Here is a 25,804-nt window from a genome sequence, read left to right as displayed (position 1 = left end):
AAGGAAGGGAAAAAAGAAGGAAAGGAGGGAGGGAGGGAGGAAAGGAAACAAGAAAGGAGAAAGGAGGAGAAAGGAGAAAAAGGAAGGACCTCCATCTCCAAATAAAGAATTCTGAGTCTGCAAATGAAGCCCCCAGCAATCCAGAGCTAGGGAGAGGCCTAAAGGAAAGTGCACAGTAGCAGATGATGAAGCCATCACGATGTGTGGCAGGGGCTTTGCCCCCAAAGGTCTTTTCTGGACGCCCCAGCCAAGCAGCCATGAACTAGTTCTCCAGACCCTCCCTGGGCTGCCACTGTGTGCCAAGTAAGGGGCTTAGAGCCTGGGATCTGGGCCAAAGATAAGACAAGCTCTCTGCCCTCCAGACACTGCTCCCCATCCCAATCCCCACCCCCAGTTAGGAGGACGACAGAATTGGTTTTCAATCAACGCACATTCTAGATTCAAATCCCTGCTTCCCACTTAGGTCAAGTTGCTTGATCTAAACCTCAGTTTCCTCATCTGTAAAACAGAGACTATAAATCTTTGTCCAGGGAATTGATCTGGGTAAAACAGGAACTTTGATGGGCGCGTTCAGCCCCAGTCTAGCTTGGAGTAAGGCCCCAGAAGCGATCGCTGCACCGGAGACCCCCGGCTTGGGGGCAGTGCTTCTCGGTTGATGTTCTAGTCTCTGAGCTACTATTTCAAAGTTTTGTAAGGGTTAAAAAGACTCGTTTTGGAGAGTGGTTTATATTCTTTACAAATTAAAATGTTATCCAATCTGACACCCACTCTCCTAACAGCCCCCATGCAGGCCCTCTAGCTTCCTAAGACTCCTCAGCCTGCCCCTCAGCCAGGTGTCAAGGGTTGGGGGCCAGAAGGATCACACCACAGACAGCGCTGGTCTCCAAGGCTTTATTCAGGAAGGTTTGCATCTGTTTGACAGGCACTGTGCAGGGGGTTTGTAACAGTTCAGTTTTCTCCAAGGTCCCATGGGGAGAGGGGTGCAGAACAGAAAGAGCCTCTCGGCAGGTGTGTGTGGGGGGGGTCCTCTCCTCCAGAACAAAGGCCACTGATGAGGTGAACACCCCAGAGCCAGGGGCTGGGTTATATACAAAAGGGGTGGACAGATGCAGAGAAACTCAAAGCTAAATACAACTGAAGGAGGAAAGAGTCCATCTCATGGGGTCAGGGCTTCTTCTGGGCTCTTTCTACCAAGTGGGAAAGGAAGTTCAAAACAAACGCAAAGCTTTCAAGGAGAAACAAGTCCAGCCTTTCGGTCTTAGTGTTCTGTGCAATTTTAAAACCCAACAAAATAAATATAATTTAAAAATGCCTTACATGACACTAAAGGCAAGCATGGGAAAAGCAAGCAGTTGAGGAAACCTTCCGAGAATGCTAAGCAGTGCTGAATGCCAAGAAGTCCCCGGGCAGCCTGGAGGACGGGGCAAGAGGGCCCAGCGCCCATTCACCTGGGCACAGGTACACAGAGTTTGTCCTGCCTGCTGGCACCTGCACTGCCAGGACCCAAGGAGTCCCTGTGGCGATGAGGGCTGGGCAGGCATGGTCTTCCAGGCTGTCAGGGCAGAGGTTCTGGGAGATTCCATTTCAGAATCCATCTATCCCACTGAGACAAAGGGAAGGGCCAGATGGCAGGGAAGCAGCTGGCAAAATGGCTTGAGAGACAGAGTAGGTGTGGAAGAGAACTAGCATGGTAAACACAGAAAAAGAAGAAAAAAAAACAAAACCAGAAAACAAAAACCCTAAGTAACAGAATAACCCTAAAGTGATGCTATTTCACACACTTTCACATATTTAATGTAACCCACAGCAAAGTATTGCCAGTAAGAGGCCCCATGGGCCTCCTTTAATAAGCACATCATTTGCATATTAGCACATTGTTTGCAAACAACTGGTGTCTGCCTAAAGTGCTTGGAACATTTTGTTCTCTTAAACAGGCCCCCTGTAATTTTCGTTCATGTCATGATTTGCTTTAGCAAACTTCTTTCACAGATGGAAGAGGATAACTTTTGGCCGTCCATAGTCATATAATCTTTACGTCTGAATTAATGATGCCCCTGCCCTGCAAATGGCTGAAGCACAGACCACCACGGTCCCTTCTAGCCCAAAAGTCACTATAGCTCCAGAGGCCGAGTTGACTTTGGCTCCCCAACGCCCCCGTCCTGCTGCCTCCCAGATCACATGCTGCCACGAGGTCTCTCGTGCTCCACCGGGTGCGGGTGTGGCCTTTAGCAAGTCAGCCCACACAGGAGCTCACCACTGTTTTAAACAAGAGCCAGGAAGTTTAAGTGATTTCCTTTTTTAAAATCTGTACTTATACATCCTCATGTGTCCCACCCTCCACCCCCACCAAGTGTCACTCACACTTCCAGCACAAAAGCGGAAATGTACGTGGGCAGGCTGACAGTTCCCCAGAGACCCTGGGGCGGTGGGGTGGGCAGTGGTGACTCCAGACACACACACCTTGATCCACAGTCTCCCTCTGTGTCCCTAGCCCCTGGACTCTCGCAGCTCCTGTACCTCTGACAGCAAAGGAGTCGGTGGCAAGCCCCAAGGAGCCTGGGACAGAGCTGGGGGTTTTGTTCTTAAGAAGTCATGTGAATTTTACATTCCCCTCCGTAACAGACTCACTGGCTTTCAGTTAAAATTGGGCTTAAATAGGTCTTCCATGAATCTTCAAAAGCAAAGACTTCAGGAAGAGGTGCCTGGAGCACACCCTGGCATCCACTACATACCCTGCAAAATACCCACACTGCATTGGAGAAGCAGCAATCTAAGCCCTTCAGGCGGTTAAGACTTATTTCAGAGGCAGTAACAAATGATGCCAGGAGGCCACCATGGCATCTCTGGAAGCCAGAAGCCTGCCTTCTTCCTGCCTGGCACGGACCTGAGCTCCTCCCCTATTTCTAGATCTGCAAGGGACTCTGGGCCCCATGACAGGAGCCCACATACGCAAGCAGGGTTGACCAACTAGCATCAGGTAGGTGAAGGTCAAGAAAAGCGTGTCCCTCCCTGGGGCCAGGGCCCAGAGACTCTATAGGTCCCATCTTCCCGTGGTCGCACCCCTGGAGCTCAGCGTGGCACAATGTGCCTTCTGAACTCACGGGTTGCAATTCCAAATGGAAGAGCACAGCTTCTGCTCACCTCCTCTGGGAAGGCCTAGATCAGAGAACACAGCCAAGCTGGCTTCAGCTTTCTCCTGGCTCCTGGGTCTGGCCTGGAGCCGGCGGTTTCCATACCAGATGGGTGGGGGGCCTTGCCTGAGCAGCCCTGGAGAGGCCACCAAGGCATCCCTGAGGCTGCTAATTGGAAGACACTTTGCTCACAGTCAACATGTGGTTCCCTGATGGTTTTGTGCCCCAACTACCAGAAAACCCTGCTCCCAGCCAGGCACCAGGAACCCGGCCGGCCCCCTGGGCTCTCAGGTGGGGAGGCCCTGGCAGAAACAACACTGTGCTTGGCAGCACTCTAACAGCACTGGCCGCCAGGGGGCAGCAGGCCTCCGCAGGTGGTTGGTCCAGGCTGGCGCTTCCTAGGGGGCTCCCAGAGGCAGGGCTCATCTGGTAGGGTCCCCTCAGCACCCAGGGACCCCCTTCAGTTCTACACCTGACCCACCTCTTGGACGGGGCATTTCTCTTCTAGTAGGTGACCCTCTCTACAAAGAGCAGTCCAAACACCACCTCCAAGCCCTGAAGTTAGGAAAATGACTAGAAACTCTCATCTCTTCTACAAAGTGTCTTGTAGTGCAGTTCGGGAGGGTCAGTTCTGGGTTTGAGCCCAGGTGGAAGTGAAGGAAAAGTTAGGAACGAGAAAGGAAGCACAGGGGGAGGAAAGGAGGCCCAGGCGAGGGCCAGGGAGGGCGTGGGCAGCTCAGGCGAGTGGGGCATCCTGGGACATTTCTGTCAGGATGTCGATGAGGTTGTTCAGCCCCGAGAGGTAGCCATCCTCCCGGTTCCCCTCCTGCCAGGGGACGTCATGCTGCAGGGTCTGGCCCTCAGGCAGGGGTGTGGTTTTCCCAAAGTCGATCATCCACACTTTGGCCTGTTCCTTCTTGTCATGGATGAAGAGGAGGGAGCTGCCAATGACCTGAGGGGAACAGGGGGGTGAAGGGTGAGCTGGAGCCCCACCCTGCCCTTCCCACTGCGGCCTGGGGCTGGGTGACCAGGTGGGGAGGCTCGCTCAGGCCGGCGCCTGCAATTCCAATCCCCATTTTCAGCCAGGCAGCAGAGCCGGCCCAAGAATGGCCATGCCTGGGCAGAGGGCATTGGGTTCCAGGGTTGGTGACCACCCTTCTGTGTGGGCAGCAGCAGGCACCCCTTCATGCCCCGACTCTGGCCTGCACACTTTCCACTCCTTCCCTCCTTCTTTCCTTCCTTCCTTTCCTTCCTTCCCTCCAGACAGGGTCTTACTCTGTCGCCCTGGCTGGAGTGCAGTGGTGCAACCTCCTGGGCTCGAGCGATCCTCCCACCACAGCCTCCCAAGTAGTTGGGACTACAGGCATGTACCACCATGCCTGGCAAATTTTTTGTTTTTCATTTCTGTAGAGACAGGGTTTCACTATGTTACCCAGGCTGGTCTCAAACTCCTAAGCTCAAGCCAACCTCCTGCCTTGGCCTTGGAAAGTGCTGAGATTAGAGGCATGGATCACTGCACCTGGGCAAACTTTCCACTCTTTCTAGACCACAACCAAACCTGGGGCCTCGCCCTTCCCCCTCCTAGAACCTGACTCCTCCCAAACACTCTGGAGGGAATCACAGTGAAAGGGAAGGTGCCCAGAAGAGTCCAAACTCTCCCGGGGCGGGGGTGGAAAAGAACCCATTTCAAATGCACACAGCACCCCACCGCAGCAGCACAATCCCCTGCAGATTCAGGGCGGACAGGCCCTATAGGGCCTTCCCAGCCTGGCCCAGGGACAGTGGGCACCAAAGAGTCTGCCCCTCCTGGGAGAGCTCAGAGCCTTTCCCAAATACGGCCACACATACCCCTGGGTCACCTGAGTGGGGCCAGAGGAAGGCCAGGGGGCACAGAAAGGGCTGAGGTGATATTCCAGCTTCCAGCAGTGCAGGGCAGGTGGGGCCCCTGGCGAGGCTGAGCCCAGAAAAGGGGCTTCCTCTTTCCAGGTGGAAAACAACAGACCCCAGCTGATTTGGCCTCTTTCCAGACCTTAAGGGAGACTCCAAAACGTGTAGAACAAAATGCTTTTCCAAGAAATGAAAGCAGAAGTGTTGAAGAAGGGTGGGAACGGCTTTGAGACAAAGCTCTGTGGCCTGAAGTCCTCCGAGGCTCGGCCCCTGGGGTCAGGCAGCCAGGCAGCACCCCCATCCTCCAGAAAGGCAGCTGGGACAAAGGGGGCTCTGGCAGGAGGCACCAGGATGCTTCATCAAGTGGAAAGGAGAGGCCCCAGGAGGAGCTGAGGGTCGTCTAGGGGACGAGGAGAGCAAAGAACATTCTGAGAAGGACCGAGCTCCCTGCTAGGGGCAGATCAAAGCCTGAGTCTCCTCTCTAGGTGTGCCACCCCCCTCCTCGCAGCCATCCTCTCCAGGTGCCCCGCAGGGAATGACATCCAGGAGCAAGGTAGGCCATCTGCCTGAGAAGGGCCAGTGGTGTAGTTTGCAGAAAGATGCACCGCCCTGCTGGGTGCCCCAGGGCTGACCCTATGAGTTCCTACTACTGGCTCCGCAGCCTTCAATGTGGGCAGGGCATAGGCTGAGGCCACCTCCATACAAGACCCCATACAAGAGGGCCTCCACAAGACAGTCCAATGAGAGGGGCTGCTTTCCTGAACCACCTACACAGCTGCAGGGAGCCGCAGGATCCCACTTCACACCCATGGGGTTAGACAGTCTCAACACTGCAGCTGTGTGTGTGTGTGTGTGTGGGGGGGCGTGTGACTGGTAAAGGCATGCATGTTTGTGTATGAGTGGGTGTGCACACAAAAATGTGTATGTAGATATATGAATACATGTGTGAGTGTGTATGTGTATGACTTGTGTCAATGTGTGATGTATCAATGTGTGTGCATGCATGTGATTGTGATTTGTGTGTGTGTGAATGTGTGTGTGATTTGTGAATGCATGTGGAAATGTGTGTGCATGTAGGGTTTATGAGTGTGATCTGTGAATGTGTGTGGTATAGGATTGATAAGTGTGGGATCTGTGAATGTGTCATGTGGCTGGGGACCCGGACTCCCCATGTCAGGGTCTCATACCCCTCCAGGGAACCTGCCGATGCCTCCCAGAGCCTCTCTCAGGTGTCTCAGTTCCCCACCTGCTGCCCGCTTCCCCTGCCAACCAACATATGCAAAGGTGGGAGGTTCCAGCCCCGCCCGAGAGTGACACCTGAAGACCTGCCTGCCCTCCTCAGGGTCTCATCTGAAGATGTAGGTGGTGGTCGGTGGGTGCCCGGCTATTCTAGCAGCTCAGAGAGCTTCTGCCCTAAGACCATGGGGTGTGTGGGATAGAAGTCCTGCCACAGCTGCCTAGAATGGACAAGACTCTGGAGCTGGAAGGACAAGGGAGGAGAAAGGGGGCAATAGCCAGGGGTCTCAGGCAGGACAGCCTGTGTGGTCACCCTAGGGAGCATTAAGACGCAGCTCCCCCATGCAGCGAGGAGGCTGGTCCCTGATGGCCTGCCTCTGGCTGCACCAACCTGAAAATGCCCGACCCCCCCCCGCCCCGGGCTTCTGGAAGAAGAAGGCCTGTCGGCATGCACAGCATTCTGCTCAAGAGGGCAAAAGCTTGCCAATATCTACCTCGTGGCACTTGAAGAAGGGAGAAACTTCTAGAGTGGTTCGAATGGCCTTCAGCCGGTCCCGATAGGCGATCTGGGAATAGAAAGAGGACCATTTTTAAACACTGCGTAGGGGGAAGGGGTGGATTTCAGTCCATTTAGTTCATTAGAGTCACCGACTGTAGAAATGGCAGTGACCTTACACCCTGATCATTTATTCCAACCTCCTTATCTACAAATGAAGAAACTGCAGCCCAGAGGAGGGGCTGTAGCTGGGGCTCCGCTGCTGCCCTTTCTCCCACCAACCTTTCTCCATGAACAGGAGGTGTGGGGAGGGCAGTATGAGAACACCCACACAGCCTCTAGTGGTTCCTCCTGTGAGTGTGGTTTACCCTGAATGCCGGACGTCTAGATGCATCTTCCTGCAAGCAGGGCTGCTATGGCGACTTTCTCAGCATAAATGTCAGTACCCTTGACTTTTGAAAGGACAGAGTAAGAGGGAGAACCACAAAAATCTCTCCCAGTGGCCTCTCCATGGAGCCCTATAAACTCGTGTCAAGCTGTGTTGGCCTTGGGGGTGCCCCATCCTCCCCAGAGGCCAGCTCTGTGGGTCTTACCCGCCGGCTGCCTTGGGAAGCCCGTCATACACAGGTACAGAGTTCCTCAATGCCTGCTGGAAAGCAGTGACAGCTGGCAGGGCCAGCCGAGCAGCCCCCGGAGTGTTCAGCACCAGGAACAAACCCCTGTCGATCTCAGGCATAGGAGGCATGTTCCATGGTGGCCACTGCTAAGGGGCTGAGATCCTCCCCTGCAGGGGACTCAGGAACTGGAGGCTTGGGCTACGAAAGAGTCAGGTGCATTCCCCATGCCTGCAGCCTCAGAGCTTGCCAGGAGCCAAGGGAAGCCTCCCCAGCTCGAAAAGGAAGATTTCCCAGTTCCAGTCAGTACTGAGTCTCCTTGGAGAAACGGCTACCTGGTCCTCCCCTACTTGTTCTGCAGCTGCTGTGCCCTGTTCAGAAGGTGCTGTTCACAGAGGCTCTAGGGCCTGTGTCCCAGATGTGCCTGGATCTGTGACTGCCCCGGGGAGCTGTGCACTTGGGCCACAGTGGCACAATATTCCCTAATTCAGCTGGAAGGGTCAGTGCTCTGGTCCCAGTGGGCAGAGTGTCTATCCAGCCTGCGGGTCGCTGCAGCAGCAATACACAAGACAGAACTTTGTCATGAACTTGCACAACCCACACCCCCAGACTTGGAGACAGCATGCCAGCTCTCCCTGGCAGGGGGCAGTGTGACCTCGGGCACACAAGATGGGGACAAACAGGTCTAACCACAGCAGGTCTGCTATGAAGATTTGCCGCACACTTGGCATGACACCTGGCAGGCGGCGGGCACTGTGGAAACCCAGCAGTTCTCTCTCAGGGGATGGGAAATGCTCTCTGGAGCTATGGGGCCGATGGCTAAGGGAGAGTCAGTGAGTGTCCACCAAGCTTCCCCGCCTACCCGACGCATGCCTGGGACAAGCACATTGCCTTCCTCTTCACTTTCCAAGCAGAAGCCTGGGGCCAGGATGGATACACACTTTCCTGGGTACAAACTTCAGTGCCTTTGACCTTTTTTTTTTTTTTTTTTTTTGAGACAGTTTTACTCTTGTTGCCCAGGCTGAAGTGCAATGGCAAAATCTCAGCTCACTGCAACCTCCGCCTCCCGGGTTCAAGCAATTATCCTGCCTCAGCCTCCCAAGTAGCTGGAATTACAGGCATGCGCTACCATGTCTGGCTAATTTTTGTGTTTTTAGTAGAGACGGAGTTTCACCATGTTGGCCAGGCTGGTCTCGAACTTCTGACCTCAGGTGATCCGCCTGCCGTGGCCTCCCAAAGTGCTGGGATTATAGGTGTGAGCCACCACGCCCAGCGTGTCTTTGACTTTTGAAAGGGCGGAATGAGAGAGCCACAAAAGTCTCTGCCAGCGGCCTCTCTACAGAGCCCTACAAACTCGGGTTGGGGTGTGCTGTCCCTGGGGGTGCTTTGTCCTCCCCTTAGGCACCTCCAGAGTAGACACAGTTGTCCCTTCCTGGCTGGCTGGAGAGACCCTCCCTGGAGGTGCCAGACTCACCAGGATGTTATGGTTTCCTTTAGTGAACTCTCTGAAGGCCTCGGTGACCTGCTCCCTCGTTTTGGTCTTCTTGAAGTCCCGGTTCACGGTGCCGTCTTCTTTCTGAGAAAAAGAACAACACCCCACCCCGAAGGGGGTCAGCAGGGACCCTCGGGCAAAGACTGTTCTCACCCACCCAACACCACAGAGCAGGCGAGCCCCATCTGGACCCGGGGGAGGGCCAGCGGAGGCACCCAGGTGTCCGCATATGACGCATGGAGGTGGCATGCACAGCAGAGGGGAGCCTGCCCTGTGCCCAGACACAGGGGAACACAGAGGGTGGCAGTGACATCCCTAGACAAGTGAACAGTAGTAGGAAAGGCCCGGAGATGTGAGGGTCATCTGGGCCGAGGATGGAGTAGCATGGCCAGGGTCTGGCCCGTCCTGAGTGCAACAGCAGGGCCGAGAGAGAGGGTCGGCCTCAACTTCCCACTCCGGGGCCTGGGCCCTGAAACCGGTGCCCAGAGGTCCCTGCCCTCCAGAGCCACCTCCCCTCAGCACAGGCAGGAGAGACTTGCTCCTGCCCCGAGCTCAGGTTGACTTCCTTTATAATCTATCATCTCTTCTTTCAGGTTTTCTGAAAGCCAGGATCCAATACAGCCCTGCTCATCTCTGCTCCCTCGCCCACCCCACTCCCATCTTCTTGGCCCCAGCACTATCTCCATTCAGTTTGTCCTGGGCCCGCATGTGGGGCTTTGCTGACCTATGAGGAAATTTGTTCTTTAGGGACAAAGGGTGAGAAAGGAATGCTCCGCCAGGAGTCCCAACAGTGGGCCGTGTCTGCCCTCAGGCTGGAGATTACTTCAGCTGTGTCCTCACTGTGGCTGCCTTTGACAGGACTGGCAGGACCTGGGGACGAGAGAGCAGCCCTGGGTGCAGAAGGGGCCGAGAGTGGGGGACCACAGGCAGCGCACCCCAGGCAGAGCCTCTTGGCTAAGGCTGGGGTGGGCAGGTGACGGTGAAGACAGCTGGCTTCTCTCTGAGCGGGAAGACAGGCTGTTGGCCGTTCTGATGGCTGGACAATAGGCAGAGACCAAGAGCACATCCTGCTTGAGAGGGAGAGGTGAAGGGAAAGTGGATTGTTTCGAACAAATAAAGTAAGGAAAGCAAGTGCTAAGGAGGAGGAGGGGTACAGAATTTGCATCCAGTCTCAGAGCTGGATACAAAAAAGAGGGAAGGGCTACAAAAGACAAAAAAGGGGGCAAATGCCTTTCTCAGCCCAGAGCTCGCAAAGCAGCTGTCCCGGGGGAAGGTAAAAACTTCCCCCACACGCCACTGTGGGCAGCGAGCCATTGACAACTTCGGAAGCATACGTCTCAATGCCATCTGAAAGGAGGCTGAGGGGAACCTCCCACCAGGACCATCGGCTGCCCAACCCTGACTCCAGGCTGGACACTGGAGATGATGCAGACCACGAATGGACAGAGAATGGGAGACCTGACAACCCCACAGGGACTGCCATCTGCTCTAGAGGGATAGCTTCTGAGACCCTGAGGGGCTGGCGCCCCAAAGCCCTGCTCTTGCAAATTTAACAGCAAGGGTGCACGCAGGGGCCCAGGACGGGGAGGTCAATTCAGACAGTGCCAGTGATCAATCCAGACAGTCATCAATCCAGACAGTGCCAGTTCCCCAATTTATTCTGGGGAAAGTAAACAAACGTTTGAGCATAATCACATATAGGAAGCTTCTGTGTGCCAGAGTTAAGAACTTTTCTGCCAGATACACATAGGTACAAAGGGATAGAAGGGAAAGAGCTATCATTTTGTAAACCACGAACACAAAGTAAATATATTAATTAGGGGAATATTACATTTACTTACAAAGTTTGTCATGTTTATTTGGGGCTTATGTTTCCATTTCTGTTCCAATAAATATTTTGAAATTTCAAAAAAAAAAAAAGAAAGATCGAAGAGCAAAGAGGAGAGAATGCGGTTTCTGAGGGACCCTGGCTCCAACATCAAAGGCGGCCAGCACGCTCCTCCCTTCCCTGAACTGTCTGCCAGTCCCGGTCTGCAGCCACAGCAGAATGAACCAGTTCCTCCACAGGCATCCCGTAGGCAGCTCTCACCTGGCTCTTGGTGCCAGGCACCGTCTGGGCTAAATGGAGAGTCCTCGGCAGAGGGCTGACAGCTGGGCAGGCTAGAAGCCACTCTGCTCTGAGGCCTGAGTCCCCTACACAGCTATCCTGCCTGAGGAATAGGCTGAGGTCTCCAAATGTCTGGCCTTGGGGCGGGCCACCCACACTCTGAGCCTATGCTTGGAGAAGCTTACAGCTTCCAAAGGGCCCTGAGAGAAGCCAAGCCCCCCGAGGTGGGCACGGGTGGGGCCTGAGGCTGCGCTCACTCGCCGGCCTCACCTTGATTCCCTCGATCCTGAACCCCAGGGTGGCCGTGGAGCTGATGGTCTCCCGCCACTGCATGTACCGCGGCTTGGTCACAGCCCGCTGTGCTTTCTCCTCCTCAGTGGGGGCCTCGGGGTCCACCTCGATCATCTTCTGGTACATGTCCTTCCGCAGGCTGGGCTTCTTCCGGGCCTTGGTGAGCTCCTCCTCCAGGTAGGTCCTGTGTAGGAGGGGAGGCGACATGAGGGCCGCGGCCTGGGGCAGGGCTCACCAGCAGCTCCTTTCCCGCCTGGTGGATGAAGGTTCGGGGCGTGTGTTGCCCGACAGCCGCAGTCAGCTCAGTGCCCTGAGTCAAGGCACGACCTTCGGAGGGGGCGGCAGACTCTGTTCCAGCTGGGGCTGGCTCTAATTTTTTTTTCTTTGTTTAGATAATTTTTTTAGTAGATAGGGGAGTCTTGCTATGTTGCCCAGGCTGGTCTCAAATTTCTAGCCTCAAGTGATCCTCCCACCTTGGCCTCCTAAAGTGCTGGGATTACAGGTGTGCACCACTACCCAGCCTGGGGTTGGCTCTTGATCCAGGAGAAAAGGGGCAGCCTCACTGAATCGGACTGCCTTCACTCAGAGCCTCCTCAGGAGACCCCTCCTCAGGAGACCCCTACAGGAACCGGCAGAAGAAGGAAGACGGAGGTAGGGCAGTGGGGCGGGGGGCTTGTCCTGATCCTGCTGCTACAGTGGAGCTGAGAGAGGGGACTGGGGGGCAGGGTCTACTCAGGGCTCCACTGTACCCCCTTGGCTGCCTGGGCCCTTCCATAAAGTGAGGGCTTCCAAAGCCAGAAGCTGTCCTGGCGGGAGAAGTCTGTCCTCCTCAAGCCCCAATCTCTGCTGCTCTCAGGCAGCCTGAAGGCTAAGCCTGCCCGTAAGTGTCTCTGCTCTTTCCAAAGAGGGGAAATCTTCTGGAGCACAAAGTTCAGGTCAGAAGGTGGCTTCGGAAGGGGCCCCAGTGTGGATGGAGAAGCCCGTAGTGTGGGGGAAAGGCAGGGAGCTCCCTCAGCCTCTGCTCATCCTGCAGACATGCCTGGCACGCCCCACCCCATCGACACCAGGCCTCCTCATAGGTGAGCCCCCAGCCCAAAAAGCCTGAGAAAATGCTTCCAACTCAACTGCCTCATGGCCCTGGCCTCCACACAAGCAGCTCCAGCTGAACTGGCGGGGACCACCTAGACACGGGGAGGTAACAGGGGCAGGGGCAGCAGAGAACCTGAGCAGCCTGGGGCTGAATCGCTGGCCCTGAGCTACCGGGACACAACCCCTCCCCCAGCACACACCTCTGTGCTTCTACCTTCTCCAGAGTAGAGGTGGGGTGAGTCATCCCACCCCCGCTCCCCTGCTCTCTTTTTAGAGCCCCAGTCTCCCTACACAACAGGCTCAGAGGCTGCCCACAGCCCTTGAGGAGGCAGAAATCTGCAGTGTCAGTTGCAGGATGGGGAAGTTTTCTCCCCTTTGCCCTGTGTGGGTGGGAGCTGCCCACAGAGGCCCCGCCCACCTGCCCTCCACCTGGCCCTCCACTCTTCCCACATCTGTCTCCCAGGCCTTGTTCCAACACTGCCCACCAACTTCTCCAAGTTGCTGGTTTGGGACCCAGAACAGACTAAACAAAAACTACAGCGTCTTAAAAATGACAGGCTTTAGAAACCACTGTATTAACTGAAATTTGCAGTGAAAGAAATGGGAAGAAAAAAACAAATCCTTTGGGTGTGAACTTAGGCCTGGCTGGTTAGGACCTTCCAGGAGGTGATGAGGGCTAGAGGGGGAGGTCAGTAGCTTTGGGTTGGGCCCTGGCATGCACACACACCCATGTGCACACATGCACACACACATGCTCATGCACACACATGCACATAAACACGGACTCCTGTGCACCACTGCACACACAGGTGCACCCATGCAGGACACGCACAGAGTATACCCCTCACATCCAGAGTCAGGTCAGTGGTGACGGGGGCGCCGAGGCAGGAGCTGCGTGTGCATCCGTGTGTGTACCGTGTAGAAAAGGGGCAGCCAGGCTGGGGGAGGGACTCCTGAGGGTGCTATAGGGGCCCGCATGGTGGGTATCTGCACTTCTGCAAAGAGCTCTCAGCACCTCCTTAAACAGGAAGCAGACCTCAATGTGAAATCCCTTTTCACATGGCCTTTCTCCAAAAAGGGCCCCCGTGGCTCAAAGAGTTGCCCAGGAGAGGAAAGGGGCTGGGGGGTGAGATGCCCACAGGGGGTGCCAGCTGGATGGTGGAGCGGGAGGCCCACAGGGAGGTAAGGTAAGGCTCAGCCCCTCCCCACACTCCCCTGCCTGCCCGAGGCAAAGTCAAAGCTCCAAGCCATGCAGGGAAGCAGAGACCTGCTCGCCCACTCACAGGACGCTGGGGGAGGAGCAGACTTAAGACCAGGTGGAGGAAGTACTCCTTTGAGACAGGCCAGCCCAGGGAGCCAACAGGTGGCAGACAAAAGCCACCCAGAGCTCCTAAAGGGCAGAGGTGCTAGGGATGGGCTTTCACCTGCACTCCCCAGGCTGCTGGTCCCGATGTCAGGGAGACAGTGCTGACTCTCCAGGACAAGTCACAAACCTCAGAGCATGCCCCAGAGCCACTGAGCATGTGTCGGTGGGAGCCAGAGTTCCAAGAAGCCCCGAGATGCAGACACCACCAGCAACTGCATCACATTCTCCTTAGTGCCACCCCTCTGCCCCCGCCATGCCCAGGACTGTTTGGTGACCAGCCCTTCCATTTCTCTGTGACATGTCTCAAACCCTTGTGCCCTGGGACTCAGCATTTGAGGTAGCCCTGGGCTCCAGCCTCCTCACCCTGTCATGGAAAGGCCACATTCTGGAGGTGACCATGAGCGGCCAGTCTTGGGAGAGGCTCTGCAGCCAAGAGTTATGGATGAACGCATTTGGGGGAAGGCCACAGTCCACAGCCCAGATGGAACTAGCCTGGCACCTCAGGGAAATGCCATGGAAGCTGGGTCCCACACAGCTCCCTTGGGAAGGGCTGGGCTGCAGCTGGGGGCCTGATTTGCAGTCAAGCAAGCCTGGTGCAGAACTGCACCAATCTGCTGCCTGGTTGGGTGGCCTTGATGAGTCACTGAACCTCCTGGTGACAGAATCCTCCTGCTTATACTGGAACATGACCCATCTCCCAGAATGGCAGTGAGAAAACCCAATGGGATAAATAATGGAAGCATCTAGCACAGCCTTTGGAAAAAGAAGGGTCCTTAGGATTTGTGTGCCGAAAAGATGGGGCTGGGTGCACCCTGCTTCTGGGGAGACCTTCCTCTTCCTCTCCACACATACTCTTCTCTCATCCTGCTCCCTCTGCCTGCCAAGATGGGTTCATGGGTACCATCCACGGTCACTTTAGGTCTCTCCTGAGAGCGCTAGGGTGCAATCAGTGAGAAGCTGCGGAAGTCAAGCGGGCGGGTGGGGGCAGCCCTGGGGCAGGAAGCGGGGCTCCTGTCCCCAACAGGAGCAGGCAGGTTCTGGGGTAGCCTGGCCCTGTGCTTGGCTGGCTCTGTCCTTGGGACAGCGACTTCCAGAAATGCCCAGCCAGTGTTCTTCACACAGGCCATACATTTTTGGCCAGGTCTGAGTGGACTCCAGTTGGATTATTCTCTGTGTGGTCATCTGAGAAGTCCTCCTGCTATCTGGGTTGGAAGGAAGGGCTGGGCCTCCCCTGAGAGGACACATTCTGGTGCGCCAGGGGATGCCATCCTGGGTCAGAAATCAGACTTGGGAAAAGCAATGGCCTTGGGCTGGCTGGGGGCATGTTCTGTCTCCTCCCTGCCCTATCCCAAGTACCTGTGGGCTAAAGATAGTAAGGAACTTGGATGGTGGGAGGGAGGTGGCCAGAGATGGCGCAAGAGCAAAGAGTGGGGCCTGTGCTTCTCCATCCCCCATTCTTTCCCTGTGGGTGACGGTGAGGGAACACAATAGTCAGTGGCAGGGGCTGATTTTAGGACAGAACTCCCAGGAGGAGAGAGAAGGAAGGAAAGAAACACTGGCTGGCTTAGCCCACTTCTCTCTTGGCCTCTCTCTCTCTTTCACACACCCCTCTTTCTCAATCTCCTCTTATGAGAAATAATCCGGTTAAACCAGTCACAGTGGACACAGCCTTCTGCTCTGAGCTGAGTCTCGGTGCCTGGCCTCCCAGACAGCCCTGCAAGGCAGCATGAAGGGGCCCGGCATGTGGCCATCTAGCCCAGGTGCTGCAACCGGGGTCAGCCCCAAAGCATGAGCACCGCACGCTGGACACCACGGGGGCCAACAGCCTTAGGGAGGTTCACCAAACCCGCACAGGGGAGAAGGAGCCATGCTGTGGATGACTCAGGATGGAAGGGCCGCAGTTTGAGAGGTAATGAGAAAACCCGGCCACCTAAAACTGAGCCCCGAGATCAGGGCAGCCAGCCTCAGGCATCCCCGTCTGCTCTCTGCCCTGCCTCCTCAAGCCTACTCTTCCTTTCTCCTCTTCCCTGGAGTCCTCTCCAGGCTTATCCCTTGGGCAGGTGTCAGGGTGAGCCTGAGCCTCTGTCAGAAACCTGGGGGTGGGAGTCAGTCCTGCACACAGGCCCAGTGACTGCTCCAGGCTCACCTTGGGCCCCTGTGGCACCCTGCCATGTGGGTTTCTTGAGCTCTGTCAGGGGCTTCCTCCTCCTCTTAGGCAGGTACAGGTCTTTATTAGTAAACCAGCATGTTCTACTAGCCACTCTCTCTTCCCACTCACCAGGGCTGAGGAAATGGAAAGACCTCGATTCCCATCTCCCCCGGCAGCTCACACAGCAGGAAGTCACCATCCTGCGACCTCCCTACCTAGTGCTCCCCGCATCCCTAGTGATCCCACCTGAACCAAGGGCAGCTCTCTCTTCCTTCTCTCTAGGGGGGCTCAGAACCCAGCCGGTGCCCTTTTTCTGATTCTGCCAGCCCCTGGCTTCTGCTCACTGGAGAAGGAAAGGGGCCATCATGGGCAAAGCCCAGGTCCCGGAACCCTCTGCACATAATGGGAGATTCCTGGGGATGGGGAGGCTCTAATTGGTCCAACAGCCTCCTCAGCCTGCCCTTGCAACTGTGAGGCCTCCTGGAGGCCCTGAGTGCTGTGCTGTGCACTTGGCACGTGGCTTGCAGCGAGGCAGGCATGTGAGGTGTGAGGAGCCTGGCTCACCTGATGCCCATCTTGCAGTCCATCACACAGGGCGAGTCAAAGTCGGCCAGCAGGTCGTCCATCTGGTTGTAGCGCTCCCCGTCCTTCACCACATCGCCGTGGTAGGCAGGTACAAAGGGCCTCAGCACATCCACCATCAGCCGGTCCAGGCAGCGCTGCTCTGACTCACAGTGCTTCTTCAGGATCCTGCCATTGGCAGCCGCCTTGAAACTCCCTGCAAAGCAAGTGGAGAAGGTTCTTGGTCCCCAGCTGCAGGCAGCTGGCAGAGGCACCCTCCCCGGCACAGGGCCTGGGCCTCCCTGGGGATAGCTGACGGTGTGCCTATGTCCCTGCTGTGGACTGAGCACCTTAAAGGGAGTGGGTTAAAGACCCAATCCCCCACTCACTAACTGTAGTTCTGGGCTGGTTCCCCAGCTTCCTTGACTCCAGACTCCTCCTCACCAGTGTTCCCTGCTGGAAGAGTACAGAGCTAGGTGAGAGACCAAGGTGCCATGACTCAGTCAGTCCTTAGTGTTGCTATTTTCATCCTCACCTCCATCATCAGCCCTGCTTCTCGGCAACGAAGGTGTCTCCTGGCCTCAGTAGAGAAACCCTGATTGGACAGGATTCAGAGCCAGGATGGGGAGATACAGCAGGCTAAGAAGTGGGGCAGGGGGGCGTCTAAGGCTCGGCCCACCTGGGCGGCACTTCTTCTGAGCCAGACCCAGTAAGTATTCACACAGGCTGTTCATCCAGGTGTCTTGGGTTGGGCCAGTGTGGTCAAGGAGGTAAGCGAAATGCTGGACCCAGTGCTGGCCTGCAAAGGACCCACAGGCTGGTGAAGTCATGAAGGCCAAGTCCACAGACAGCTCCTGACACGTCTCCAGATGACAGTGCTTCCAGAGGGTCCCACGTGTGGGCTGGATGGCTCTGGGGCCTTGGCTCCAGATGTCCCTCCTCCCCGGCCCTGCCTGGACTCAGCTCCTGGCCACCTTCCACCCAACACCGCACACCGCCCTGCGGTTATGGGGTGACTTGGCCACATCTTCCACCAGCTGCAGGCTTCCTCGGGGCAGAAACTACGTCTCCATTAATGCTGCAACCGCCAGGACCATAGCAATTTGGGCACAGAGTAGGTGCTCAATGAAGGGGTTAGCTTTGCCTCTTTGTCCAGGGTGACAAATGGCAGGTAAGCTATAAAGACTGATGGCTTCATCTGTCTTATTGAATACAACTGCAAGAGAGAGAGAAAGAGAGAGACTGGAAGAGACAGAAATAAAAGCCAGAGACTGAAAGAGGGAAGGATGTGTGTTTTGGAGGAACGGGGTGACACAGACTCCAGAGAGGTCAGTTGTCTATGGCATTTACAAGGCATTGGTAAGGCCGCAGCCTGCAAGTGTGGCTGCGATTTCAGACTACAAAGTCTTGGAGGGAACTTGCTCTGGAGCTTTGATCCCCAGAATACAGCATCCAGGGCACCTCCCCAGAGGGCTGAGCATCGTGCCAGGAAAGTCCGGGAGACCTGTGTCTACCTGCGTGTCCTGCCAGCTGGATCCAGGGGTACTTCTTCTTGAAGGACATGACAAAGGGAGACCAATGCACCATGTTTTTTATTTTCCTCCATGATTTGCTCTAGAAACAAACAAACAAAAAGCTCTACATTAGAAAGACAACCATTAATTTCTGGTTAGGACAAATTCAAAGTGAAGGCCCTCATTGCCTGTGGCCACAAGATGGGAAGGGCCCTTGGTGGGCTCCGAGGACCTTACCAGCACCATCACCTATGCGGCACGTGGTGGGAGGTGGCTTTACCCCATTTAACGAACAGCCTGAGCAAAATGCTCAGGGGAACTCCCCTCATCCCAAGAGCAATGACCCCTCCAAGGAAGGCTGGAGAGGACACGACCACCCAGCCGCACCACATTAGTTCATATTCAATTTGTAGATGCGGAGGCAGCAGAGGCACCTCTTGCCTGCGAGTGGTTTGGAGACTTGAAAGGAACTCCTCAGAACAGAACCTGCACCAATGGCTTCAGGTCACACAGGAGGGAGCAAGTCCACAGCTCTCTCCTCTGCACTGCGCTCCGCCCTCTCAGGATGTTTCTTCAGTGAAAACAGCCAGGGCTGGGAGTGTGCGTGTGTGTGTGCATGTGTGTGCATATGTGTGCATGAGTGTGTGTGCATATGCGTGTATGTGTGATATGTGTGCGTGAGTGTATGTGTGTATGTGTGTGTATGTGTGTGCATGTGTGCATGAGTGTGTGCATGTGTGTGATATGTGTGCAAGAGTATGTGTGCATGAGTGTGTGATATGTGTGCATGAGTGTGTGTGATATGTGTGCATGAGTGTGTGCGTGCACATGTGTGTGTGTTTGGGGAGAGCAGACCCTTTGGGCAGAAAGGAGAACTAAGGTATATTGAGCATCTTCTTATTTTACTTTTTCAATGAGCATGCAAGTCAGTTCTTTCTATTTCCATCTGGTGGAGCCTGAGCCTGGGAGAGGTAAATGATAAAGCTGGGATTTAAGCATTCATCTATACAACTACTTGAAAATAAATAAAATTCTTTTCTTTCCCAGCAAAAAAAAAAAAAAAAAAATTTAGAAAAAATATCCTTAAGTGAACTTTAATAAGAACAGGCTGCGGAGATGAAGATCAAGTGTCCCCAAAACACACCCGCCCTGAGGGGGGCGATGAGAACCTGAATGAGAAGCACTGTGAGTTCCTGAGAAAGCAGATCCGGGACCAGCTAAACCACGGAGAGCAGAAGCCATGAGGCTTGCAGAGGAGATGAGGGTGGTCCCGCCTGACAGGGGGACACGCTGAAGATGTGGTTCCCACTCCTTGCCCTGAAGCACCCAGCTGCAGCCCTCAGGGGTCAGTGGTGGCTGCTGGGTCCCCAAGGTGAAGTCAAGGTGAAATCAGCTTCCTTTGTTTTTTCTCTCTTTGCTGAGACTCAGCCGCTTCTGTCATCAGGTTTTCAAGTTAAAATCTATTTAAGGAGAGGAATTCTTCCTTACTAAACCTGGTAATTTTTATCCCCATCCCAGAAACCCTCACCCCACCGCCAAGACCAACTCTATTCTTAAGAGAGGGCAGCACCCCACGAGGCCATGTGACAAAAGGGCCAAGGCTTTACTGACAACGGTGTTTTTCCTAGATCCTTCTGATGGAGATCGCCAAAGAAGGCTAAAGCCAGCAGAGGCATTTCTTATCTAAGCACCCAGAAGGCTGCATAAACAATCAGGGCACACAATGCATGAGGGGAACAATGGAAAAACCTCATTACATAAGATGAGCCAGCAGTGGCTTGTGGGGGATGTCCCTGCTCAGGGGGAAGCCATTACGGTGGGTCCAGGGGGAAAGTGCATAGCCAGTCACCACCCCCCCTGTGGGTCACATCCCCACAGCAGAGCTCAGAGAGGACAGGGGCTGACAGGCTTCGGGGGTGGTGTGGGAGGAGGGGAGCCCAGAGTGGTCTCAATCCAGCGCTCGCCCCATCCCATGCCATGTCTCCACTGGGAGAACCCACACCGCACTGCTTCACAGCCCCTCTTGGGGCCTCAGTTTCCTGTGTCCGGTGAGGAACAAACAGCTGATATACCAGTCTCCTTGGATGGATGGACACTCTAGGGCCCTGGAGAGTGACCTTCCCTCATCCCAACAGCAATGGCCCCTCCGAGGAAGACTAGAGAGGGCCACTCTCCCAGCTGCAGCAAGCCACTTTACCGTTTATGTATACAGGCGGAGGCAAATGAGCACGCATGGAGGAAGGGTCCCAGCATCCTAGAGGGGCCGTGCAAAGGCAGCTCACTGCGGAGAAGGAGGGAGCTTATGGAGGCTGCACCCACCAGAGACAGTTGGGGGCCAGACTCAATGGAGAGAAAGAGAAGACTGCAGCTGGCAGCGGAAGTGTGGGGACAAAGGCCCGGGGACTGGGACTGGGAGTGGTTGGGAACCAGACCTGCTATGGGCATGGGGGCTGCAGGCAGAGGGAGACAGGTGAGCAGGCGAGGCCTTGGGAGAGCGTGGGGTGGGGAGGAAGGCCAACCTGGGCCCGAGAGCCGGCTCCCCTTTTCCTCCTCAATGACTGACCTTGAACAAGTTCTTAGTCCTCGCTTGTAAAAAAGACTGACACACAGATTCCCGTTCTCCCAGGAGACAAAGTTGTCAGAAGATGTGGGTACAGGGGTGTCTGTGGGAGGGTCTTTAGCCCTCTATGTTCAAGGAGGGGACCCAGGTGTCTCTGAAGTTACTCCAAGAATGGTCAGTCCTGTGCTAGGCGGAGTTGCCGGCCTAGGTTCTGAACAATAAAGACCTTGGAGCCTGGGGCAGGGTCAGGCCCACCCTGTTGGAGTGCAGCTCTCCGGAGACCCACAAGACACAGTGAGCAGGGGCCTGTGACCCAGGAAGGTGAACAGATGCCGGGCAAGACAGTGTGGCTCAGCCTCTGCAAGGCCATTTGAAGCTAAGAAACTTCTAGTTCTTGGACCTCTCCCAGAGGCTAAAGACCAGGGGTCCAGAAAGGAGGGGGTGCTCCAGGGTGGAGGGTCTTCTGACAGTTCAAGGGATCCACAAGCCTCTCACATTGCTGAGCTCTGACGAAACCAGGCACCTTTACTGCTTGGCTGCCCTCTGCCCACACCTCCTCCATTTCTTCACCATGAAAACAGGTCCCACGTGGCCCTGAGAGTCCCCCGATCCCAAGGCTGCCCTGCCTGGATGAGGGCCGTGGAATATTCCACTTGTGAGAATGCCATGCACTTGCACTACAGACCTCTTTTCTCTCTGCCAGTGGCAGCACACAGGGCTTCCCCGTGGTTTTTAAATAGCAGCACCCAGGCACTGCCTAATGTCAGTGCCAAGCAGTAAACAGAAAAAGCCATTTCCAGGTCCAGGCTTGGGGAAGGAGGGCTGCAGGGTGACCCCAGCTGCCCCAGCCCAGCCCCTAGGAGCAGAGATAAACTAAAGGATGGGAGGAGAGTCCAGAGAACCAATGTCCTTGTGATGGTTGGGGAGACCACAGCACCCACCTCAGGAACCAAATCCACTCCAGGCACACGCCACTTTCCAGGAGCAGCCAGGCTAACAGCCCTCCCTCCGAGCATGGTTGGAGGAAGCCCCAGTCCTCAGAAATGGACTCCAGGCCTCATCCGCCAGCTAAGACAGGTAACAAGGCAAGAAAGGAAGACAACCCAGAAGAATCCCACCCGCAGGGGTTTATCTCCCGCCCCTCCGGCCCTTCCCTGTGGGAGATATTCAAGAGTGAGCTCTCCATGGCAGCCTCTGTCTCTTCTCTGTCTGAAATCAGACCCAGTCCCAGGTCTTCAGCCTCTCAAACCAAGCTCTAGGAAATACAAAAGCAGCCTTCAAATGCCTTGAACGTGGTGTGGCAAAGGGAACCTGGCCCCCCGCCCAGGGCAGAGCTGGCCACCTGCTCCTGCATCACCTCCCAGTCGTCAGGGGAATCGGGACTTCCCTTGTGGACCCCTCCTGGAGTGCTCCCAAAGCTCTCTGTGTGTGGCAGGTCCCTGCTGGCCTCCTGGGGCTGTGAACTGCTCCTTGGCAGACCCGGGGCAGGTGGCAAGCTGACTGTGGCCAGCCCTGCTGTGACCCTTACTTCCTCACACGCAGATGTGGGGCCGGCCTAGCCAGTGGATGTGCTGGGTTTCTTCCTAAGCTAGCTGAGTAGTACTGTGCAGGGGGACTTGCTGCTGGCTGGCATTGCTTTTGTCATCTCTTGGGGAGATGGGAGGGCCCATTTCTGCAGACTTGCCCCAATACCATGGCACGGTGTGTGCACTCATACCTGTTACCATTTATGGGGCTCTCGCTATATGACAGGCCCTGGTTAGCACATTATGGCCTTGTTCCTATGTTCTAGTTAGGAGCATTTTCTCCATTTTACAGAGGAAAGAGTCTGAGGCTCGGCAAGTTACTTCCCCAAAGTCATCCCATTCTATGCCCTGCCAGTAGGTACCACGCACATGGGGAGCCTCCAGCCAGTTTACCCACTTCCGTGCCTATCAACAAGTGAGGGCCCACCTCCAAGTGCCCCTTCCAGTCTCAAGACAGCAGGATGAGGGGACAAGAGGCAGAAGACTGGGCAGGAAGGACAAGAGCAAGATTCCTCCAAGGCGGTTCCCCTGGACAGTCAGGATGCCAGCCCAGGAAAGTTTTCTGGCTGCTCTGTTAGCAGAGGAGCCCAGGGCCTCTGATGCCCCTAAAGCTGGCCACCAAAACCCCAGATATGTCCCTCTCTGGGGCTGCTCAGGTGCCACTTCCAGTGCAGCTGTCAGATGACACAAGGTTTAAGCTCACCCACATATCAGATCAGAGCAGCCAGACACTTCTAGACTCTGTGGATGGGATTCTGCACTTGTGATGTTCTTGGGGACACTTTGGTGGAAAGGAAAGCACCACGATGCAGGAGTGCCCCTGGGCAGGTAAAGGGCAGTGGAGTGGGCTGGAGACACACAGCTTTTACTTTGGTTCTGGGCAGGGTGGTTAAACCAACTGAAGACCAGGCATGAGGTCTTTCAGGTAACCTCCGGCCTCACAGGCTTGGATGCAAACCAGCTGGGGAACTCCCTAGGTGGCTGCACTACTGGTTACATGAGCACTAGTCTGAGCTTTGCTTAGCTGCTCCTCTGCAGGCAGGGTGGGCAGTGCCTGCTGCTGACTTTGTCACCCCTGCCTGTTGCGACCTGGACCCTGCTCTGTAAGAGGGTCTCGTGCTGAACTCCAGAAGCACAGGGAAAGATGGAGCTTCAATTCACTCAGAGAAACGTGGAAAGAAAAGATCAGAAAACAGCCAGACCAGGGTGAGGGAGGGGTGGTGGTGGTGGTGGTAAGGGGAGTGATTTCTTAAAACTCAGAGAGGCCTGGAGACCTCTGGTGTGGTTTTGTCCCCTGGCACCTGACTTGAAGGAGCTAAAATATTCAGAGAATGTGGAGAGATTTGTAGTGGGAGGGAAAAAATCTGACAACAAAACCCCAACCCTCCTTGCGCTGGAGGAGACAGGAAGTCAGAGGCGAAGGGAGCTTGAGGAGCTGGCAGACAGCAGCCGCATTCCCCCGCAACAGAGAGAAGCCTGCCCCAGCTCCCAATTCTGCTCCCCACGTCACCTGGGAGTAGGAAGCCCTTGCCTTTGGGAAGCTCAGGGCACACCACATTTTGTCTCCCTTTTCCTCTTCCCCTTTTCCCAGAAGTTCCTCTGAAGAGCAGATAGGAATCTACTCCCTGGAGGCCAAGGCCCACACAGAACCATCTCCTCCTGCTCAACACACACAGCCATAAAACAGACCCGGGGTTCTGTGGCAGGAGGGTGTGGAGCCTTCCTGGGCAAGCAGTTCCTCCTCCCCACCTCCAGCCCATCCTTGGAGCTGCCCTGAGCCAGTGGGGCTGCCTGGGCAGGGTCTGATTCTGTGTGTTTTTCTGGATCAAGTTCCAACCCTCCTGTGATGCTAACGGTTCCTGGGTGTCGCCATCCTCCCCGGGTCCTTCCCATCAGGCATCCTCAGTCATGCTGTACGGAAACACTGCCTTCAACAAATCAAAGGGCAAACGGGCATAACATCCAGGTCTAGCCTTTGTCGTTCATAAGGCAGGCAAAAAAGGACTGCTGGGGGCAGGGAAGGAGGAGGAAGGAGGAAGAGGAAGAAGAGGAGAAGAGTAAAGAGGGGGAGGAGGAAGAGGAAGAGGAGGGAGGAGGGAGGAAGCAGAGGAGAGAGAAGGGAGAGCAGGAGTATAGGAAGAAGAGAGGAGAAGGAAGAGGATAGGAAAGAGGAGGGAAGGAGGAAGAGGAGGAGGTTGGGAGGAGGGTAGAAAGAGGAGAAGGAGGAAGTGGAGGGGAGGAGAAGAGGAGGAGGAGGAGGTGGGGAGGAGGAGGTGGGGAGAAGGAGGAGAGGAGAAAGAGGAGGAGGAGGAGGGGAGAAAGAGGAGGGAAGGATGAAGAGGAAGAGGAAGGAGGGGAAGGAGGGACCCAGGTCTACCCTACTCTAGGCTGTGGAGATGTGTGGGCCTCTGGCCACCCCACTTACAAAATGCTTTAACTATGATCAGGATCATCTACATAACATGCAAAATGAAAATGAGGGGCCCCTTGTCCAAAATTCAGTAAGAATGTCATGATGGGGAAAGCAGAGCTTCACCAAGCTCGGGGTCCTTCTCAGGCCCTGTGACTGCTCAGCCAGGAAATGGGCCCTGCCTCCTGGGGAGGAAATGGCCCCCCTGTTAGGAGACAGCAGGTGACCCCAGGCCTGCAGGCCTATGTGGCCTGCTCACAGGCAATGACCAGAGGCTCCTCAATCCTTGGGCAGGGGAAGGCTCAAGGCCGCAGGCACCTGTGGCTCTTCTTTCGGGGCTGGGAGAGGTCTCCTGGAAAGGCTGGGCAGGAGAGGTGAGGAGGCAACTAGACCTCAGCCTTCTGCATGTTCTTCAGAGTCTGGCCTTGCTTCCTGTCCCTGCAGTGCTGTCTGAGCCGGTCAGCGGCCACTTGCCCAGCCCAGCCTTCCCCACCGGAGGCCAAACCACCCAGGGCCAGCACTTCCGATCCTCAGCTCAGCCCACACGCCCTGCCAGGGTCTACTTCCTGTCTTCTTTCCAGCCACTTCCCGCCCCTCCAAACCAATGTTATGTTTCTCAATGCAATTTGGGATGGGTGGGAGAAGAAAAAGTTGTGATGCTGGGGGCAGACACTTGTGTGTCGTGAGGACTACATGTCACTGGCAGCCCTGGTGACATCCACACATGGCACCATCTGCAGCACACCTGGGCTCACATTCTCTCGGGCCTGTGGAGCTCTGCAGGCAACTTCTTGCTCCACACACCTGTCCCCATGCCACCTTAGGCCCACAAGGGTGTCAGCTTCTGCTATTAGGGACTTTGCAGAAGAATGACTGTGGATGCTCAGGGCTTAGCTAACTCCTGTGTGGACTTTAAAATGCAACCCAGATACCCTCTTCCCAGGAAGCCTTCCCTTGCCTCTCCTGGGTGCTTCCAAAGAGCCCTGGGCACGCCTCCATCCCAGTTCTCTTTGACACTAGAAAGAGACCTTGGTTTACCCTGGTGGGCCCTCAGAGACCCCCAGCAGGTTTCCTGAGTGCCTGGCTGGGCAGGTGCCAAGCCTCACAGGATCCAGGAGGAGGGAGATCAAACTCAGCAGGTGTGGGAGGGGCTGTACTTGCCCATCAGGAGCCCAGTCAGAGGCTCCTGAAGAAAGTTCACATTCTGGGCAGGCGTGGGCTCCACTCCATTTCCTTATCAGGGCCCTGACATTCCTCTCCTGGAAGCCACAGCTGTGCTGGGACAACTTCAGAGAAGCAACGAGGACTTCGGGAAGGCAGCTCCTTCCAGTCCCAGCATGTACCCCCAAGACAGCTGCCCTTCCTCCAGCCCCCT

General features: G+C 55.6%; 1 protein-coding gene across 1 annotated transcript in view; it reads right to left on the bottom strand.

The window, feature by feature from the left end:
• Window positions 1–1,782: 1,782 nt before the first annotated feature.
• The window catches only part of ITPKB (inositol-trisphosphate 3-kinase B), a 106,560-nt gene continuing 82,538 nt past the window's right edge, over window positions 1,783–25,804 (bottom strand). The window contains exons 3-8 of the mRNA XM_025403852.1: window positions 17,934–18,033; window positions 16,423–16,636; window positions 11,234–11,438; window positions 8,839–8,940; window positions 6,749–6,820; window positions 1,783–4,083 (exon numbers count right to left, since the gene is read on the bottom strand). Of these exons, the coding sequence (XP_025259637.1) occupies window positions 3,868–4,083; window positions 6,749–6,820; window positions 8,839–8,940; window positions 11,234–11,438; window positions 16,423–16,636; window positions 17,934–18,033 (909 nt within the window). The 3' untranslated portion in view covers window positions 1,783–3,867. The remainder of the gene's footprint in view (window positions 4,084–6,748; window positions 6,821–8,838; window positions 8,941–11,233; window positions 11,439–16,422; window positions 16,637–17,933; window positions 18,034–25,804) is intronic.

The sequence above is a fragment of the Theropithecus gelada genome, chromosome 1, assembly GCF_003255815.1.
Source record: "Theropithecus gelada isolate Dixy chromosome 1, Tgel_1.0, whole genome shotgun sequence".
Classification (NCBI taxonomy): domain Eukaryota; kingdom Metazoa; phylum Chordata; class Mammalia; order Primates; family Cercopithecidae; genus Theropithecus; species Theropithecus gelada.
The sequence above is the reverse complement of the archived record's forward strand: the minus strand, read 5'-3'. Positions and strand labels throughout refer to the sequence as shown.